The 21,737-nt window shown below is 27.9% G+C and overlaps 1 protein-coding gene across 1 annotated transcript; it reads right to left on the bottom strand.

The window, feature by feature from the left end:
• Window positions 1–13,847: 13,847 nt before the first annotated feature.
• On the bottom strand, window positions 13,848–14,729 carry LOC108488407 (uncharacterized protein At1g15400). Its single transcript, XM_017792688.2, has one exon. The coding sequence runs from the start codon at window positions 14,581–14,583 to the stop codon at window positions 14,191–14,193; it is 393 nt and encodes a 130-aa protein (XP_017648177.1). The 5' UTR covers window positions 14,584–14,729; the 3' UTR covers window positions 13,848–14,190.
• Between the last annotated feature and the right edge of the window lie 7,008 nt (window positions 14,730–21,737).

Below are 21,737 nucleotides of genomic sequence, written 5' to 3'. Positions count from 1 at the left end.
TAAATGTTTATGTCATATCATCTTCACATTTTGCAAACTTTTTATATATAAATGTTTTCATACATCATTATATTTATATGTATACTTTATAATAAAATTAACTTTATTCTATGTACATTATTAATGTTATGTTATTTCATATATGTTTTTTGAATCTATTCCTACATTCATATATATATATTTATTATTTTAATATGTTTTGTATACATGTTTTACATATTTTTAAATTATTTTATACTTATATATATATATATATATATTGGTACGTATATTTAATCTATACACATTATTAGATCCATGATTTTATACCTATAATCTTCCTTGTACAATGAGTTTGAAGTTTTTTTATCATGTTATTTCGATATTTATATGATATTTCTTTAAATATTCTATATATATTTGTACATGTACATTTTTAATTAAAGTTTGTAATTTGTAATATTACTTTAAAGTGCCTAATATTTTTATATATGTGTTGAGCTATTTCAATAACCTTTTTTTTATATATTTTAATCACCATTTTGTAGTTCATTTTTATACCATATTATTTAAAATATTTATATAACACTTGTTCAAATGTTTCATGTATATTTGTTCATGTATAATAAATAATTTAGTTCTATGTACATATTTAGTCCCATGCTAAATTATTTTATGAATTCTCTTAAATTTTTCTATATATATATATATTTACGTATATAAGTCACTTTTTTAAGAACACATTTTACTACATATTGTTTTGATTTAAAATTTCACATTTAAATACTATTTTTATATGCATGTACGTTCGTAACTTTAAATGGATACATCATCCTTAACCTGTTTATGCATATTATTCGACTCAAATTTCCTTTTCCATAATCTTTGCCTTAATAATTATTGTCTTTGTAGTTTGTTCATATTGTTTTGTATACTATGTATTTCATATTGTTTTGTATACTATGTATATTTGTTGTACCATATTCATTTATTTCTTTGATATCATTAAACCAATCATTGTTCATCCATGCTTGTGAGTTTGACTATATTTTCCTAGGTCAATTATATTTAATTATTTATTTTGTTAGTTGATTAAACAAGACACATTACCCTCATTCATCAAGTATTGTATCTTATGTGTGTACATTATCCCATATCATTGTTTTTCACTTGGTTTACGAAATATGGTTTTATAAGGTCCAAATCTTTAAGATTAATTTCGTTTTATTTCAAGTAAAATTAATACGTTTTTAGCTAGTTCTACAATTGTTTATTTGAAGATTCACTAAAACAAAGGCAATATTCGATGTTTGGAAATTCGGGGAATAGTGCCCTATCGTGCTGGGTTTCGATTTCCCGCTTGTTCAAAATAACCGAATATTTCTTTAGAATTTTACTTGTGTTTTTTCAAACGCTAAAACAAGGCAATATTCAATGTTTGGAAATTCGGGGAATAGTGCCCTATCATGCTGGGTTTCGATTTCCCGTTTGTTCAAAATAATTGAATATTCCTTCGGAATTTCACCCGTGTTTTCTAAAGCGAGACAATGTTCAATGTTTGGAAATTCAAGAAACCGTGCCCTACCGTGCTGGGTTTCTGTTTTTCGTTGGACTAAATAATGGGGTATCCTTTTGTAATTTGCAACATATGAACTTTTGGAAGTCAAAATTTATCGTGTTTTCGAGGGTATAAAGGATCGTGTCCTATCGTGCTGGATGTGATGCTGTATTCCTCTGAAACAATAAAATCTTGACGACCAACTTGAGCTCTTCAAATATTTATAAAAGGAACCACATTTCAAAAATATTTTAATCTCATACATAAGGACAGTATTTAATCAATTTGGTACCAGTTTTAGGCGTAATAAGGGTGCTAATCCTTCCTCATACGTAACCGACTCCCAAACCCGTTTTCTCATATTTTCGTAGGCCAAAATCGTTGTTTTAGTAAACCAAAATGTTTTATTAAAATAACTAAACTTCTTGGTGATCCAATCACACCTAAACAAAAAAGATTGGTGGCGACTCCATATTTCGTTTTCAAAGTCGATCCCCATTTTTTCCTAAATTTTAAAAAGTGGTTTCGACAATATGCATTCATCTTGAAAGAATTTTTTCTTTAGAGAAAAATGGTAAATCTCTGTCAAAAGTTTTTCACTTTTTGTAACATTTCGTTGCCCGACCCGATCATCAGGTCCAAGTTACAATGTATCATATACATTGTCAGAGCAACAACGATCAAATTATATTCGAATTAAAACCATTACACATTCAAATATAAGTAAAATAAGTGTATAATACGATATGTAATCAATTTCAGGTCTTATACGAGCTTACGAAAGCTCTTTTACTAACCCAAGGTTGAATTAGGATCAAATCATAATATTTTCAAAATCACGGGTTCCTCGTCGCAACACAACATATTGACTTGGTTTCGTCGCAACGTAACTTTCTATTTCTAAATGGTCCATTTGGTACAATTTTGAAACACCTGAATCAAAACTTAAACCTTTCAATACCTACCAATTCAATATTACACCATTTGCATTCATGCCAAAACATAGGGGTGAGCTTTCGATTGAATCGAATGAAGAAATTTTGAGTTAATCGAGTTGACAAATCTTATTTTATTATCTTAACTCGATTTGAAATTTTCTCGAATTGAGTCAAGTGAGATGGAATTAGAATCAAATCAAATATATTTATTCGAGTTAAATTAAAAATTATTTTGGTGTTTTTATTTTATGTATTTTTAAAAAATATTTTTCTTTAAAATTTTAAAATGAACACAAATAAAAATTGAAGTGAACAAATAAAAGCAATTGATGAAAAAATAAGAGGATTTTGATTTTGGGTGGTAAAAGGGGAGAAATAAAAGAGTTTTGGGGATTTTTGAATTTTTGGGTGTAAAAGAGGGAGGGAAAGTAAAAAATAAAAATAAAAATTGAAGAGAAAAGGAAAGTAAAAAAAATTGAAGAGAAGAGTTGGTAAGGCAGAAGCCGGTGAGGTTAGGGTAGTTTAATATTTGGTTTATTCGAATTATTTGAGTTATTCGAATTCAAAAACTTAACTCGATTCGAACTCAAATTTTGAAAAAAAAATCGAGTTGACTCGATTAATTCGGCTAACTCGATTCGAATAATTTAAAATTAAAATTTTTTTTCTATTTTTTCAAGTTGAATTAAATTTTGCTCACCCTTACCAAAACATACCAAAATGGTAACTAAGTTAACATTTACCAACGATTTCTCAAAATGTTCATTTGAGATACAAAATTGGCTTAAACCCTAAGTACATGTCATATATTAAGCAAAAGAGAGCTTTATAAACATTGTTAAATCAAGGATTGTTTCACGAATGCTAAGATCACTTCTCAAGACTTCAAGATGTACCTATACCTGCATACGAGAAAGCAAACCATATGCTAAGTGATAATACTCAGTGATAATTTCCACAATTCAAGTTAATGCAATATAATTTTATATCAATTGAATACATCCAATTCAAATTCTATTATCAACCAACTCATATACAACTCATGTCAATTCTCAATCAACATACCAACATGTATATGCCATAAGTGTACCAAATTCGTCATATGAATCAAGCATACATCACTTCAATTAAGCAAGCAAATTGAACATATCATACTAGCATACCATTATCAATAATTTTTGCATTTCTATTCAATTCTCAATATTCAATCATATCCACATTTCATTTCCAAATCGAATCAATTCATTTGTTATCTTTTCATATTGACCCTCAGTGCTTGTATAACTGATTCGTATGATCTTTCACATGCTATCGATATTCATATATCACAATTTACATTTGAATCATCAAATCATGATATCAATCCAATTCATATGTCATTTAACCTATTCACATTTTATAACCCTATTATACTGACTTGGGTTCAAGACGGATACACGGATTAACCAACCTACATCCCAATCTGACACTATAGTGCATCACCGGATAAATCAAAGGAAATATATTGGCACCTGTAGTGCATCATTGGATAAGTCGAAGGAAACATACTGGCATACATAAAGCATCATCGAATAAGTCGAAGCAATTGTACTGGCACATAAGTGCATCATTGGATGAACCGAATCAAATATAATGACACACAAATGCATTGTCGGATAAATCAAAGTATAAACCTGTCACATCCTAAAAATCGGGTTAGTAGAAATTGGGTTGGTAAGCCAAGAGTGGTCACATTTTGTTTTTAGGATAAGCATTGCGAAATTGTGTCAAAGTAATTAATCTGGTTTAGTGGTTAGTGTTGTGAGTAGGATGTGTGAGGTTTTGGGTTTGAATCCTTTTGCTTAAATTTTTTGTTAATTTTTGTCCCAACCCTTAACTTTGGATATTAAGTCTATATATTATTTATGTTCAATTAATAACAAGAATAAATTTGTTGGTTTAGTGGTAAGACTTTAATTTAGTTAGAGGTTTTGTATTCAAATCCAGGTTGGAGGTTGTATTCAACCCTCCCTCTTTCCACATTCTATTTTCAATTGTTGCTGATTGATTTTTTTAGTTTCTCTTTTATCCTTTTTTCCTTGTCGTTTTTTTTATTGCCTATTTTCTTTCATTTCTTGTTCCATTTTCTTGATCTTTTTGTTGCTGGACATTTGAGATTAAGGTGTTTTTGCTTAATATGGTAATTTCTCCGATAATAGTTTCTATTTACACTTAGAGGATGTTGTTATTTTTGTTTCATGTGGTAGGTATGGAAGTGTGTGTGTGTAAGATTTGATCTAATTAAACATTTTGATGTGTTGCTAGTAAAAGTTCGTGAATCGCACGACATTCTTCTGGCAAATTGGGAGATTCGTAGGATTGTTATCTCTGTTTGAGTGAGTGATTGAATGCCAAAAGGCTGATTTTCAGCTTTGTTAAGGCCTAAGGTTAGCAGTTGTGGCAGAATTAGTGATTCAGATTTAGTGTTTTGTTACTAAAATTAGTCATTTTAATGTTGAGTTTAGGTTATGGAATTCTTGTTGTTGGATTTGCATTGAAAACTGACTAGGTATGTAATGGAAACCTCGAAAAACAACGCACAACATTGCTTTTATTAGCTAATTTGATATATGTAATGATAATTATCTCATTGGAGATTAATTCTCTAACATAGTCATACTTGATGCTAATATGTCTAAACTTTTCATTATATACATCATTGCATGCTCTAAATATTGTCGGTGCACTATCACAAAATAGGGAAATGACTAGCATTGGTTATGGCCACAACTCTATATATAATAACAATTTTCTTAGTCATTCATTGTCCTCTATATATAATATCAATCTTCTTAGTCATTCATTGTCCTTGTTTATTGTAGTTAAAGTTATGAATTCAGATTCCATGACAGCACAAGAGATGTAAGTCTGTTTCTTAGAAGCCTAACTAACACTTCCTCCTTTTAATGTAAATATCCAACCTGATGTAGATTTGTTATCGTTTGAGCTAATAATCCAACTTGCATCAAAATATCCTTCCAATACCATATGATAATCTAAATAGTACAAGCCACGGTTTTTAGTTCTTTTAAGATACCAAAGAACTCTTTCAATAGCTCTCCAATGTACCATACTAGGTTTATTTGTGTACTTACATAATTTGCAAACTACAAATGCTATATATAGTCTAGTACAATGCATGTCATACATTATACTTCCAATTGCATCAATTTTTTTTTGTAGTATCAGAATTTGTCTGCATTGCTTTTAATAATGGTTGAAGATTTGGATCAAGAACATAAAAAAATTACAATATAATTTGTTAGTCAAATCGAATTTTGTTCACCCTAATTTGATGCTTTGATAAAAATGAAGTTTATCCATGTTTTCTTCCCATTATGAGAACAAGTCATGTCACTGCCAATGCATCAAGTAGTTTCTGGTGATTGAGATTGATTATGATCATGGATTTAAGTGTAGTCTTTGGCTTTTCAATCAAAGATTCTTATGCATGAACTCTTCTAACCAAGTAGAATTGAGATCATGTTTGGATCTTTGCCTTCTATGACATTGTGTTTTGGATTCTTGTCCCTTTGATTTGTCCACGATTCATTCAAACGTGCAAGCCCACCATTATTGTCCCATTCCATTAATGTTTTTATTTTTATTTTTTATGAATGTGCATAGTTAAATTAAAATTGAATTAATCAGTTAAATTAAATTAATTCGATTAATTGATCAATGATTAAAATTAATTTAATTGAGAGTTATTTAAAGATTTTATAAATTATCGATTATCAATTAATTATGTTTAAAAATAATTCATTAATCGGTTGATAAATAATAATGATAAATAATATATAAGCCCAATATGCCAATATATATTAACCAAATGACTCAGTAGCATTGATCTATTGGGCTAAAGCAAAAGAAATATATACTATGAATTTAAATAAAATTAAAAATATTAATTTATTGTTTTCACCATGAATCTTGTGTTTTTTAATGCTTGTTATTATGATTTTCTTGTAATGTTTTTAATTTAGCATTGTTTTATTGGTTGTTTTTGCCATGTTTATGCATCTAGAAACAAATAAAAATATATTCTTATTATATCAAAAGAAAAAAAACATATTACAAATTTCTATTAATTTGAAAATTGACAACATTCAATTAATTATTTTTAAAAATTTAAAATTTAAAATTTTAATTAATTTAAATAATAATAATTTAATTTGATTAATAATTCAACCAATCTTAATCTTCGCCATAAAAGTAGGCCAATAAAGACGCAAGTTTTGATTAAAATGTAATGTGAATAATGCAATCCATAGCCAAGAAATATGATATGACCTCCAAACAACAATCTTGAAAAGAAAAATGAAATTTCCTAATGGCACTATTGTGACAATTGTAAGTAAATTAAAATAAATAAAAATAATACCTAGAAAATGATTTGATAATACTACAAAATAAATAATCAACATTCAATTCAAACCTAGTAGCAATAAACCCCCCAAAACATAAATGTTATGATATAAGCTTTGAAGTTGTGTATACATTACACCTTGAAGGGTAAATGTGTTCACATTTAGAATTGGGTTTGGGGGCCACTAACTTTGTTTTGCCCACTATCATTCAATATGCAACACCCACCTTCTCACCATCTCATTACATTCAAAAAAAATATTGGTGGTGGCCAAAGGATGGCTACTTTTCTATATATAAATAAAATAAGAATTTGAAATAAAAGGAGAAATTAGAGTTAAATTTCGGATATGAGAATATATAGCCATATAGGTGAGCAAATCCAGCCCTTAAAGAATGAAACCTACTTCATTAATTATTGGTAGCTAAAGTATCTCCATGTTTGTTTGTGTATTAATATTATTACCTACTAATTAAACAAGGGTTTTATTTTTTCTCTATAAATAAATAATATCGGTAGGCAAAAAAAGAAAATTATACATAATTTTAAAATATTATTATTCTACTCGAAAATAGTGATAATTTATTTCTAAGTAAAAATCTATTTTTGTAAATAACAATTTTATCGGTTTCTATTAGAGAAAGAGTTTTACTTTTTCACAAAATAAATAATTTTTTATTCTGTATTTGATTCGAATTTTTTTGAGCTCATACTCGAAACAATCCATGATATGAGAATAACAAAAAACACCGCTCAGTTGAAAGTTATGAGCAACAATAATCCATTTAGTCCAAAACACATGTGTGATTTCGAGAAAAGTTAAATGCTATATATATCATAAACAACCCAACTTTCAAAATTTTGTTTTTTCACAGCGCAAAAAAACTATTTTCAAACTGGATTTTTTTCTACAATTTTCCCGCTTGCTGTGACATGTTTTTTGTTACTGGTTTCACTCTGCCAAGAGATGGAAGGAATTTTGAGCAGCTTTTGGTCGGCTAAATCTAGTCATAAATGAGGTATGATTGGTGCTCATGGTCTCAGCTTTGTGTTTCCAAAGACATGAGAGGTATGGGGTTCGAGATTTGGGGAAATTTAATATTGTCATGTTGGCTAAGCAAGGGTGGAGGCTATTGACTATTCCCGATTCATTAGTGGCACGTATTTTGAAAGGTAAATACTCCCTTCTACTGACTTTTTAAGAATAGAGCCGGGTGCAAATCCATTATATACCGGGCGAAGTACCAGTATTTGGAGTGCTCGGAGAGCACTGGAGGTGGGGATTAGATGGAACATTGGTGATGGATGATCATATCAATTTGGAATGGTTTTGGCTCTCGGGAGAATGCAACTATAGAATTCAATCTAATTAGAAATCGAATTGATATGATTTCTGATTTGATATTACATAATAAGGGGAGCTCGAATGTACCGTTGGTGAGAAGCTTGTTTTTGGAAGAAGAAGCTCAGAAAGTATTATGCATCCCATTTCCTCATGTCAGGAAGATGTGCAAGTATGGAGGGAGGATAACATAGGAATATACACGGTCAAGAGCGGCTACAAGCTGCTTACATCAGATAGTTTTGATCCTAATGCTACTACTCAACAGGAACGGAACATGAATTTCTATTATAAGGCAGTGTGGGCACTACAAATCCCACCAAAATAAAGATTACTTGCCGGAGATTTCTTAGGAATTTTATTCCCACTATGGCTAATTTATTTAACCGATAGATGACTTCAAGTCCGCTATGTCCAAGATGCCATCTACATCCGCAATCACGTGTGCATGTTGTGAGGAATTGCTATTTTGCTCATAGCGTATGGGAGGGACTGGGTATTTCTTGGCTTGCACATATGGATGATGGCGAGTTAGTTGACTACTTGAACTATCTTTTACGGGTGAGGGGCCCAATATTAAACAGTATCTCTGTGTTTCAATGTGGGCATTGTGGAGTGTGGACCTCTAGAAATAAATTAGTCCATCAATCCGTTAACCAGACTAGAGAGTCGATGGTTACCTTTATGAAAGCACGTGGCAGAGCATGATAATTTACGTATATATATTACGTTAATAAAATAATTTTTATTGCTTTTGAAATGATTTAAAAAAATGTAAATTTAAAAATTAAAAGAAGTGAAAATTAAATGAGTGCTAAAATAACTTTTTTTTGTAAAATTGAATAGTCAAATAAATTATTGTGATTTAAAAGAATAAATGTCAAACTTTTTTATGCATTAAAATCGTTCAATATTTATCAAATATATTTTATTAGAGATGAGTATTCGAGCGAGTCGAGTCGAATCAAGTAAAATAATTTTGAGTTAATCGAGTTGATAAATCCTATTTTAACAACCAAACTCAATTTGAAATTTTCTTAAATCGAGTGAAAAATTCGAATCGAGTTAACGAATCCTATTATTTATACTCAATGTTGCATTTACATGGAGTGATTATTTAACTAGTAAACAAAGTACAAGATTATTTAACTACATAGGTAAGTTTGATGGGTAAACATTTATTAAAATGACGTAGTTTTAATTTTTCTTATTCGAATTTTTAATAACTCAAATTGTGTAATTCATATTCGAGTTGAAAATTTTGATTTTTTTATTTAAATTGATCCGAATAACTCGATTAACTCAAACTATTTAGTTCAAAATTTAAATTATTTATCGAATTAAATTTTACCGACCCCTACCTCCAATATTCATTATAAAATGAATAAATAAAATAAAGTTATAATTAATATAGCATTTGACATATAGCATTATTGATCAGTTCTATGGAGTTTGAGGATATATATGGCTCATAAATAGATAGATAAGAGCATTCTGTGATTTTAAAGATGGGTGCATGTGAGAGATGAGACATTGGAGTCTTAGCCCCCAACTCTTATCTTCTTCTTCTTCTTCTTCTTAATTTCTTTTATTTTATCATTTCAATTATTAGAGGTCGACATCATGTCCCCAATAAACAACATATATATATATATATACTCAATAGCTTTATATTTTAGTTATCCTCTTTAGTTGTAAAAATTTCATGCAAATGGAAAAGTAGAAAAGATGAATATCATGCAAAGTAATTCTGAGTCTTCGTCTTCTATTGCATTTTTAAAAAAATATTGAAAAAGTAGATAAATATATTCACATATGTTAGATAGAGTAGTAAAGTTAATATGATTTTTTTATTAAAATGGTACGGTTAAATAGTTATTTTAATGTTTTACATATACAGTATGATAATAGATTTAACTCTTTATCTTTATTCTCTTACTCAATTTGGTCTCTATTCTTTAAGTTTTAACAAATTGGTCTTCAACCTTTCATTACCAATATGGAATTACTTGCTAATAAATTATTTAAAAGATTAATCCTAAAATTATAAAAAAGGCTTTTCAAATTAAGAAAAAATAAAAGAATAAAAAATTCAAATTTTAATAAAAAATATAAATCTTTAAGCAAACTGGCTACTACTGCCACAACATGTAACTAGTATTAACTTTGAATTTGAAGGATGAAAAAGGAACATAAACATTACACCATCTAATCTGATTTTCATGTTACCCAAGTATTTAATTTTAGGAAAAAAAATAACTACAATTTAATGGAATTGCAATAAAATAATCATCATTTCTTCTTTACCATACTAACTAAAGATTTTGATTTCTTTGATATATTTTTATATTAAATGAATTTGTTATTTTTTAATTAAAATATATTCATCCTACACTCTCATTAGTAAGATTTTTATTTTAAGGTCAAATTTAATCTATAAATTATAAAAAGGAATTTTTTTGAAGAATTCTTTTCTTTTTCAAAAATTTGGAATTTTTCAAAATTTTGAAAAATAATTTTTAAAAAAACTGGAATTTTCATTAAAACCTTTACATTTATTTTTAATTTTGAACAGAAATTATTTATTGTCATGGCATATAAGACAAATAGTATTATTTCAAGAATGAAAAGTGAGGCCAATTTACTTTAAATAAAAGAATAGAGGTCAAATTGAATAAATTCGTAAAGTTCAAGAGTTAAATTTATTATTATATCTTATAATAAAGATAAAATATACACTTAATAGAAAAATTTTAACAAAAAATTGTTTCCTCCTTTTATCTCGGTGAAAAAATCAATTTATTTATTTTTAATAAAAACCAAAAATAAAGGTATAGTATGATATGTTTATCCGGATTATTGCTATAATAGAGTTTGATTTATAGGACTATAAAAATAAAATATGAAAATATAATTATTTTTATATTAGGTGATTATAATAATTAAACAAAGCATTGTATATTTTGAAAGAAGTTATATAGAAATAAAATAATATCCATTTTCCTAATTTTCTTAATTTGTTATTAAATGTTTTTCCTATATAAATTTTATATTACCTTTTAACTATATAAATCTATGTTTAATTCAATTATTTAAATTGAATCGACCAGTTGAATTGATTAAACTAAAAATCAATTGGATCAATCAAATAAAAAATTGATGATTTAATCGATTTGACCATCAATTTAATTCTAAAAAACCTTAGTTTAAACCGATTTAAAGATCCAATATTGTAACAACCCATTTTTAGTGGTTTCGGGACCACGATTCCGATAAGTGGGTCATTATTTTATTATTTATTTAATGTTTATAAGGTTATATGAGGGTCGTATTAAATTTTCTTTAAGAAATTTTAAAGTTTAAATAGTTAATTGAGTAAAAAGGACTAAATTGAAAGGGTGAAAATTTTATTCGCATTAGCTAATAGGGTCAAATAGCTTTGAAAAGGTAAATTAATGGACTTGGATGGTAATTTTACCATATTCTAAGTTAGTGGATGTTTATGAATAGGTTTTAGTATAATTATAGTAGTTTTTAAAGGTTAATCATGTAATTGAATAATTAAAGGACATGTTAAACAAAACAAAAGGTAAAAATTTGTATCATCTTCCTTATTTTCTATTGAAAACCGATTCCACCGTAGTTGAGAAGCAAAAGTTTTGACCAACCTTTGCTTATGGTATGTAATTTATGTTAGTTTTTAATGATTTTTACGTTTTTGATATCGTATTAGCTTAATTTAGTTAGTCCGAGGGTTAATTTGTAAAACTATTAAAATTTAGGGACTTTTCGTGAATGATTTTGTAGTGTTAGTGAATTTAATTGATAGGTTATTAAGCTTGGTTGTTACATAGACACATTTTGTTAAGTGATTTTTAATGAATTTGAGCTTAAGGACTTATTTGATAAAATGGTAATATTCAATGAAAATTTTATGAAATAATGAAAGACATGGGCTGTAAAGGACCTTAGAGAAAAACAACTATCATGATATTTCATTAATTGTGAGTTTTGGATTTAGGGACTAATTTGCAAAAAGTTAAAATATTAGGAGTAAATTTGTAATTTTACATTAAAATGGGTTATAAGTTGGAATCTATAAAGTTAAGGTATTTGAATTATTTAATTGAGTTAAATTACTATTTAGATCAAGAAATGAATCAACCAAATTTAAATTGAGGAAAAGCTTATTCATTAAAGATGTAAAGGTTAAAATTAAATTCATTATTATGCCTTATATATAAAAACAAAATATACATTTAATAGCAAAATTTTAACAAAATAAGTATTTTGCTTCTCTCTATCTAGTGCAAAAACCAATTTATCTATTATTTAAAATAAAAACCAATTTATCAATTTTCATATTAGGTGATTATAATAATTAAATAAAGCATTATAAATTTAAAAAGAAAAATTTATATAGAAATAAAAATAATATCCATTTTCTTTAAAAAAACATTTTCCTAATGTTCTTAATTTGTTACTAAATATTTTTCCTTGTATTAACTTTTAACCATGATAAATATATATTTAAATTAATTTAGATCGAATCAAATCAAGTTAATTGGTTGAATTAATTGAACCAAAAATCAATAGAATCAATTAAATAGAAAATTAATAATTTAATCAATTTGACCATCGATATAATTCTGAAACTTAGAAATATAAATTTTCATAAACTTGTAATATTTAATTGAAACTTTTGAGAAATTTTATGAATTTCAATATGAATTATTTTAAATAATTCCATTTAACGATAGAGTTGGAGAATGCAAATTTTATGCCATAATTTGTTAGATTGTTAACTTGATCCAACCCAACTTTTTAAAGCAAATTACACTTAAGGTCAAATTATTCAATCAATTGGATTTCACGTGATCCATTTAAACAACATTTTAAATATTCTTTTAATAAATTATCAGCACAAAAACACAAATAATTAATCAAAATTAATCATTATAATACATTTTATAATTTATAACTGAAATAATTTGTTACCAGTTTAAATTTTATTCCTCAAATATTTGACAAAATTTCAAAGATTTTTCATAAATATTTCTAAAAGTAATAATTTTTCAAAAATTTATAAAATGTTTTCACTATTTCAACTATAAAATATTTATTAATTATATATTAAATAAAAATACATGCATTTTGTCGATTTGATTTTCCTTAACCCTAATCCCTTGCTAGTCAGTGGAGACACATACCGTATAATTGGGTTCAATAGAAAGGAAACTAAAACACCTAAGAAGTAACTTTAATGGATGCCAAAAAGAAGCCATAACCAAACCCACTGTTTCATGATCCCTACATTTCCTGAAATTCTCTGCCAAAATGAAATTTACTACACAACACACATAACAGGAAAAGATTCCCTTCCAAACTCACTTTTTTCCACTAATTCAGACACAGAATCAGAGATCCCAGAGTTCTGAAACCTAATTTTAGCACCTCTACATTTTCCCATTGGAAGAAAACATAAAAGAATCTTCAATGAATAACAAATTAAACTTTTGTTCTTACTCTGGAAAACACAAAAAACAATTGAATATCAAGAGGGAAAGAAAAAAAAGAAAGAGTTTTACATCTAGATTTTGTCCCTATTTGTACATGTGAGAATTGTCTTAACAGCATCCAAATAGAACATTTACAGATTAAATTTGATTTACATATCCACTAAATCCACAAATTATAAACAGAAACAAGAACCATTAACACAATGAAGGAAAGATCAAAACTTTAAACACCCAACAGAAAGAAAGAAAAAAATATAGATATTCTCCACATCTCTGTTCATATAGATGGACTTTAATTTATACTTAAATCTTTCTAAAAGAACCTAACAAGGCAGAAATCAATATACCCAGTACTATCCAACAAGTTCGCCGGAGTTTTCCAACTCCGGTTACCGGAAAATACAAGAGAGTTTAAAAAAAAAAAAGAATAGATAATAAAAGAGGGCCTATCTTGATCTACGCTTACCAGGCTTTTTCCTATGATTCTTGGGTTGTTTCCCAAAAGCACTGCAAAAACCACAAGCTGAAACCTTGGGAGATGGCGGCTCAATAGCAGGGGATACCTTACCGGTACGGTAACCTCGCCTTTCACCATTAGATCGGCTCCTTTCGATGGTGTTGATGGGTGGGAGGTTTCTTGTGGGCTTAACATCCTTAATAGCATCGAGTTTTTCAGGGTTATTGTTGTCTTGCGCAACCTGGGCTTGTTCTTCTTGCTTGGTGTCTCCTTGTTGTTCTTGATTTGCTTGGGTTAACTCGGACAAAAACCTGTCATCCCAAACAATCCCTGAAGATCCTTGCCTCCTAAACGACACTGCAGATCTTTGCAAACCAGCCATGGTATGGTTGATGCCACCTCTCACTTGATCTTTTCTTTTTCTTTTTTCTCTCTCTTTAATGGAAAACTAAAAAGCAATGAATCCCAATTTGTTGTAAATAACTCGTTCTTATATGTGTGTGGATATCGCGATAAATAGAGGAATGGTGAAGATTTGGCTAAGGGAAAGTCATAGTAAGGCAACTCAGTCAACATTTCCAATTTTTTTTATTTGTTACCGTTAATGACAAAAGGAACTGTTAATTATGGATTAAAATAAAATACCATCTTTTTTACGGATTAATTTGTAGTTTAAATATTTTTTTTCCGAAAATATTGGGTATAAACTTTTTGGTCGGATATATTTCATGATTTTTAATTTAAATTATATTTTATATTAATTTGATTTTAATTATGATTATTTTAACAAATGTAATATTTGTGATCCTACACTATCAATTTATCAGAAATCGAATATTTAAAATATTTAAAATTCCAATTTGTTGTCCTCTTGAAGCAATGTTTTATGCCACAAAGTAATAACAGTTTAATCTAATTGTCAAATTTGATAGTACGAAGTTAATGATGCAAAAAGTATAGTGCCCTTATTTAATATTTTTTGTTGAGTTGTACTATGTACAATAATTAAATTTAATAGGCGGATCTAAATTGTAATTCCATCTTCTAACATTGATGGCCTGTCATTAATCATCAAACCTTCTAAAAAGGACAAAGGTAAATGACCCACTAATAATCACTAAAGGCTAGTAATTCATTTTATACACCTTTTCTTTTGCTAATTAATAAAAAGTTTAGTAAATTAAATGTTAAATTGATAATACTCTTACATGAACTATTAGACTAATAAGATATCTAAAGTTTATTATATTCACCGTAAAATAATATTATATTTTCTCATAACCAATGTCATAACTTAGTGGAAAACTTCAATTCCTTATCTCATTTTCGCACAACTACTAATTTGTACCTTGCTTGCTTTATTTTGGCCAATCTATTACATGCCTATATTTCTCAACAAATTTATTCAAGATTCTTATTTTCTTTCATTATTATCTCAATAATATTATTGCATGCAAAACAGTTGTTGATAACTTTCTATTTTCCACAGTTCCATATTTTCTTATAGTTACGTAACTTATCGAAATCACTTTATTTTCATCTTCAGATACTTGAATCTCTTCTGGAGCTTTAATGGTTAATTATATTTTGGGTCTCTTCAAAAGCACCCGCCTACACTATGTGATCATCCAAATTTATTCTTTTCTTTTACAAGAATTTTCATCTTTAAAACCATTAGATCTACCATGTTTCAAGCATGCATTATTTTCAATTTATTCTAACAGGTTGTCCTACTGAGACTTTAAAATATCAGTTGGTATTCTCATTAGGTTAATACATCTGACAGTTAACTTGCAATAAAACGAATTATTTTTTTGAGCTTCTAGTTCAAATTACTTTTGATGAAGATCTAGATAATGATAATTCAATGAAGTAATTATTTCATCCACCTATAATTTCTCTCCCTTAATGTTGAGAAAACTATTAAATCAAAATACTAATCATATCATAATTAAATCTCCAATTCATTTAAAACATCTAATAATACAATGAGACTCATAATTAATATATATTCTCAACTTTATTTGAATACTCATTTTGTGCATTGTGATGGAGGAACTTGAACATATATCGTACATTCAAAAATTCTAAAATGGGTTGAATTTAGCTCCTGACCAAAAGTCAATTGTAATGGGGAGTATTTATTACAACTTATTGACATGATGCGTACAAGTCTCAATTCATGAAAAATATAATATCCTTGTACATATGCAAAAAAAAAAAATTGTTCTCAAAAGTAATGGTTTAGTTACTAACTGGAGGCATTTTAATCATTAATTTTGCTAAGCTATTTTATACGTATAAGTAACATGCTTTCCGATAATTATTCGCACTAACAATCTAGCATACAATAATCATTTAAAGCTTGAGAAATAAATTTACCAACATTAGTAAGAATTGTCTCGACTGTATAATCTAAAAGTTCTATTCTTATACTAATCATTAAACAAGTTGTAGCGACGTAAAAATTTTAGCTTGGTCGCTAAATGTTGCGATTTAGTGAAAACTTGAAAACTGAAGTTTGATTTTAAAATAAAGGAGTCACCACCGATATTTTTTCTAGGTGTGATCGGACACCTAATAAATCATCTTTTTTGAAAGGAAAACTTATTCTCGAAAAAAAATGAAGGCCAAATTTGGGTCTACGTGAAAATCAGAGCAAAGTAGGGTTCGGGAGTCGGTTACGCGCGAGGAAGGTATTAGCACCCTCGCGACGCCCAAAATTGGTATCTTGTTAAACATGTGTTGTCTTGATTTTCAAAAATGCGAGTTCAATGTAACATTAAATCATAATATGAATAAAACACGAGAAATTTCAAGTGTCGGTTTCTTTTGAGAAGGACGTTCCGTTTTTTAACACGAGCCGATTGATATTCACCCAACATAGCGATGAAATCAACGACTTAATGTTAAATTGGTACGTTGCCTTATTTGTTGAAATTAATTAGAAAACAAGAATAAGATGTTCGAAATAATGCAAAGCAAACTAATAAATAAAAATAAGTAAAAGGCAGATCTAGAAGTATATTGAAGCAAATATAAGTGTGACAATAATATTACAAACAATAAAGATATATGTAATACTAGAATTAAACGTGAAATGGAAATAATGAATGTATATACATGATATTAAGAGTATGTATGTAAACTATATATAATGTTTGAAGTATATAGTAAAAATATAACTAGTAATGTTAAAATATATATACAATATATGCATATATATATAAAATAAATATTAAAAATGTATGTACGTGACATATATGAAAAATGTATACATAATATTAAAATAAAACAATAAGTGATAATAATGAAAATAATAGGTATAATAATAAATAAAATGATATACGAAAATAATACTATATATAAAATATGTATACAAGAATAATAAAATATATGTACTAATATTAATAATAAACATAGTAGGAATAAAATAAATGCAATAATAATATATACACAATATGGTATTAAAATATACATATACATATAATAGTATTTAAGAATATATACATAAGATGATATGGAAATATGTACATAGAATAGTATATAAAAATATAACCAATAATATTGAAAATATATATATATATATATATATGATATATATAACACATATATGATATATACATATACATTAGAAATGATAACAATATAAATGAATTTTTAATAAGCTACATAGATACGCACGTATATGGGTATAAATAATAAGGATATTAGAAATACTTAATATATAATATTTGAAATATAAGCATAATATAAAATATATCTATATATATATAATGTAGTATTAAAATATATACATAATATATACATATTAAAAATAATAAAAAACTATTAATAATACTTCACAAATATATATATACTAAAAATATACGTAATAATATATAAAATATAATATTAAAAGCATATATAACGTATATAAAGAAAATATATATATATAATATAATACATAAGTATATTAAATACACATACATATATAAAAGATCAGACACTAATACATAATGATAATAATAATAATATTGAAATAAAAAACAAATGTCATAGAAATATTAAAATAAATAATAAAGTAATACCATCAATAAATATGCCTATACATATACGTACATAGTAAATATACACTACTACATGTAATAAATAAATATAATAAGTACATAGATTACAATTAATAATAGTAAATAACGGAAAATAGTAACAAATAATTTGAAAAATAAAACAGTAAACTAACACAAAAAGGACTAAATCGAACATAAAACAAAATTTTGGGGCGAATTCGAAAAGAAAGTAAAGAGGAAGGGACTTATTAGAACGCGCATAACACTGTGGGGGGCCAAAGGAGCAATTTTCCAAAACCTTTAAAACGATGCGCATCACGGAGGATCAATTTGAGAATCATAACAAACTTCAGGGCCAATTTATAAAAAAATATAAACCTGATTTAAAATACCAAAAATGCGGAAGGACCGATTGCGCAAATAGCCCCTAAGAGCAAAAACACGCGGATCCTAACTGGAGCGGGTCGGGTCAACCCGACCCGGGGCCAAAACGATGTCGTTTTTCTTTAAAACGGGTGGGGGACCAAAACGCACCGTTTTGGTCCCTATAAAAGATAATTTTTTTTAAAAAATTTCATTTGAAAGGGGAGAAGAAAAAAGGAGAGAAAAGGGAGAGGGGGAAGGAACCCGGCCATGGGCGATTCATGGTCGATCGCGGGCCATCGTCAGCGCCGTGGCGCCACCTGTGCCTGATGGCCTAAAAGGTAATTTTTCCTCTTTTTTATTTATTTGTTTTATATTCTTCTATATATTTGTAATGTTTTTAGTATTTATGTGTAAAAAAATGAGCCCAAAACAGTAATTAAAATGAAAAAATTACCTTAGGTTTTTTTTTTGCCCTTTTGATTCCTCAATCTTTGATATTCGGTTTGCTTTGGATGTTATTATTGAACTTAAATGCTGAGTGGATTGCTATTTTTACTCTGGAATTGAGTGTTTTTCTTATTTCTTTTTGTTTGAACTGTCGAGAGCTTTACAAAGCTTTTTCAATCGGCTTTTATAGCCATTGTATTGTTATTTTCTATTAGTTTCTGTCTCTTCCTTTTGATTTCTTGCAGGTGCAGAGGGCGGTGGAGGTGACCCTGGGGCAAGTGGCAGAGGCAAGTGGCCGAAGGGTAGGTGGCTGGTGTCCAATGGAGTGGTTGGGGGTAGAAGGCAAGTGGGGAGCTAGGGTTTCGGTTGTTTTTGGGTTTGTATTGGGCTTTAGGATAGTTAGGCTGAATTTTTGGGTTTAAAATGTTGTAAACGGGCTTGGGTTTTATGTATGGGTTTTGTGTTTTTTGTATTCGGGCCCGGGTAATTTGGGGTGGTGAGCTGATGGGTTAGTTGGGTTTAATTTGTATTGGGTTTTGGGGTTTAGGTTGGAATGGGTTTAATTTTATATTGGGTTTGTGGGTTTAGGGATTGGGTTATAAATGGGCTTGTATTCAGGCCTGGGAAATTTGGGCTTCTACACAAGTAATCTAGCAAACTACAAGTTGCGCGTTGATAACCCACATATGATTATCTTATATAGATGCATTTGCTAAAATCATATCAAAACATCTACTTTCTGGATAAAATGGGCTCATATTTCTTTCAGAAATGCAAGAGATTCAATCTCGACTTTTACTAATGAGATTTAACAAATCTTATTTGAGAACAAGCAACACTTGATAAATAAAGAATCTTCAATTTCTTTAATATATATTCATATAAATTCTTGTCTTGTCACATCATTAGTTACCAGGATGGTCTAACCGATCATATCAACTAATTAATATATTTGGACTAGTAAACTTTTGGTTTATTGTCTCATGTGATTCAATTATACTAATGTAAACTTCTTGTTTTGCCATCGTATGTGATTTAATTATACTAATACATGCTTAATACAAACTAGAGGAAAAAACATTAGTTTTCAATACAAAATTCTTAGCCAATATAATAGATTTAATATATAGAAATTAATCATCCCCTTATCCTTAGTCTCAATGTGATATTCACTACAATCTTTTTAAAACATAATAATTTCTTTGAGACTGACTAGAAGATAATGCATTAGTTATCGATTTGTTTCTTTAGATAACAATGTATTAGCTCTTATAAAGCGTTGAACAATTTACTTTGAAAGATTAATATCTTCCATTAACACATTAAACATAGGGCAATAATATATTAGCTCTTTTGGAGCCTTAAATTATTTTTTACGACCAAACATTGGTTCATTCATTACTAAACAAGAAGAATGTTATTTTTATCCCTAAAGATAGTACACATTGTCGTATTGTCTACAAGACATATGTTTCTTTCTTTTAAAAATATAAATTTAATAATAAAATTCTCAAGTGTATGATAGATACATAACCAACGACTTTTCATACATAAATTGACTCTCTTCTTTGAGGGGTTATATCGAGAAATCTTGTTGTTCTATTATGTATCTCTATGTTTCCACTTCTAGTGGTGAGAAAAAGCATTACTAGTAAGATATTCAAGAATCAAATACTTAGTGACATAATCTATAAAAAGGATACAATTCACACTACTAGAAATTTCATCTAAACAAAATACATACAACCCTAGAGGACATGATCACAAGATTGCATACAAATGATAATCATTATCAAGACAATGCCAATATCCCTTTATTATTTAGATTCATCATGATTATCAATCTAGTATGTCAAATTTGACACAATATCAGTCTTATTATTCATTTCTACATTGTTTCTCTTCCATTTGATAGAATTTTGATCAAGTTTAACTAAATGTTTAGGTATATGACATGTACGCAACAAATGGCCTTTCAAACCACATCGATAAAATAAGTTATCTTAACTCCTTAAAGGGTTCTCTTGAAAATTCGTAAGAATTTTTGTTCTTCTCTTGCTTAATTTCATTTTTCCACTTATGGTGGTGAAAAGAATTATTATGACCATCTCTTTGAAAATTATAATAGTTTTACATATCACATTCATATCCACAATTACATTTTTCAGATTTATTATGTATGCATTGACTTTAGATAATCCAACAAGATGGGCTTCATGATTTTTCATTAAAAGCTCAATATTTTATTTCATCACAAGTAAACATGATATCAACTCAAAATATTTCTTAAAACTCTCACAATTATAAATTATTACAACTTCAGATGCATTCGATCATAATGAGCTTTAGATGCTTATCATATTTGGATGTTTATCTCTCTTTTAAACCATTCCACAATAAAAGCTCACATCTCAAATATAAATATCTTACATAATTTTTTTCATAACAGCCATCGTAAACTTGCATGAATTTCAATTCAATTCAAAATCTATTTGTTCACATTTTTGTCATATGATTAATATCCAATTATAATAAACATGCTATAGTAAAATAAACTATATTAAAATATACCTGAATTTAACATGATCGTAATCACCTTGACTATTATTACAAGCACTATTACAAGTACTAAAACAATTTTACTTTCATAATATCATTTATAAATTAATAGTAA

Source organism: Gossypium arboreum, chromosome 10 (assembly GCF_025698485.1).
Source record: "Gossypium arboreum isolate Shixiya-1 chromosome 10, ASM2569848v2, whole genome shotgun sequence".
In the NCBI taxonomy this organism is placed as follows: domain Eukaryota; kingdom Viridiplantae; phylum Streptophyta; class Magnoliopsida; order Malvales; family Malvaceae; genus Gossypium; species Gossypium arboreum.
This window is presented reverse-complemented; position numbering and strand designations above follow the sequence as displayed.

Coding starts and splice junctions, on each gene's coding strand:
- LOC108488407 (XM_017792688.2), bottom strand. CDS start 14,583: ATGGCTGGTTTGCAAAGATCTGCAGTGTCGTTTAGGAGGCAAGGATCT.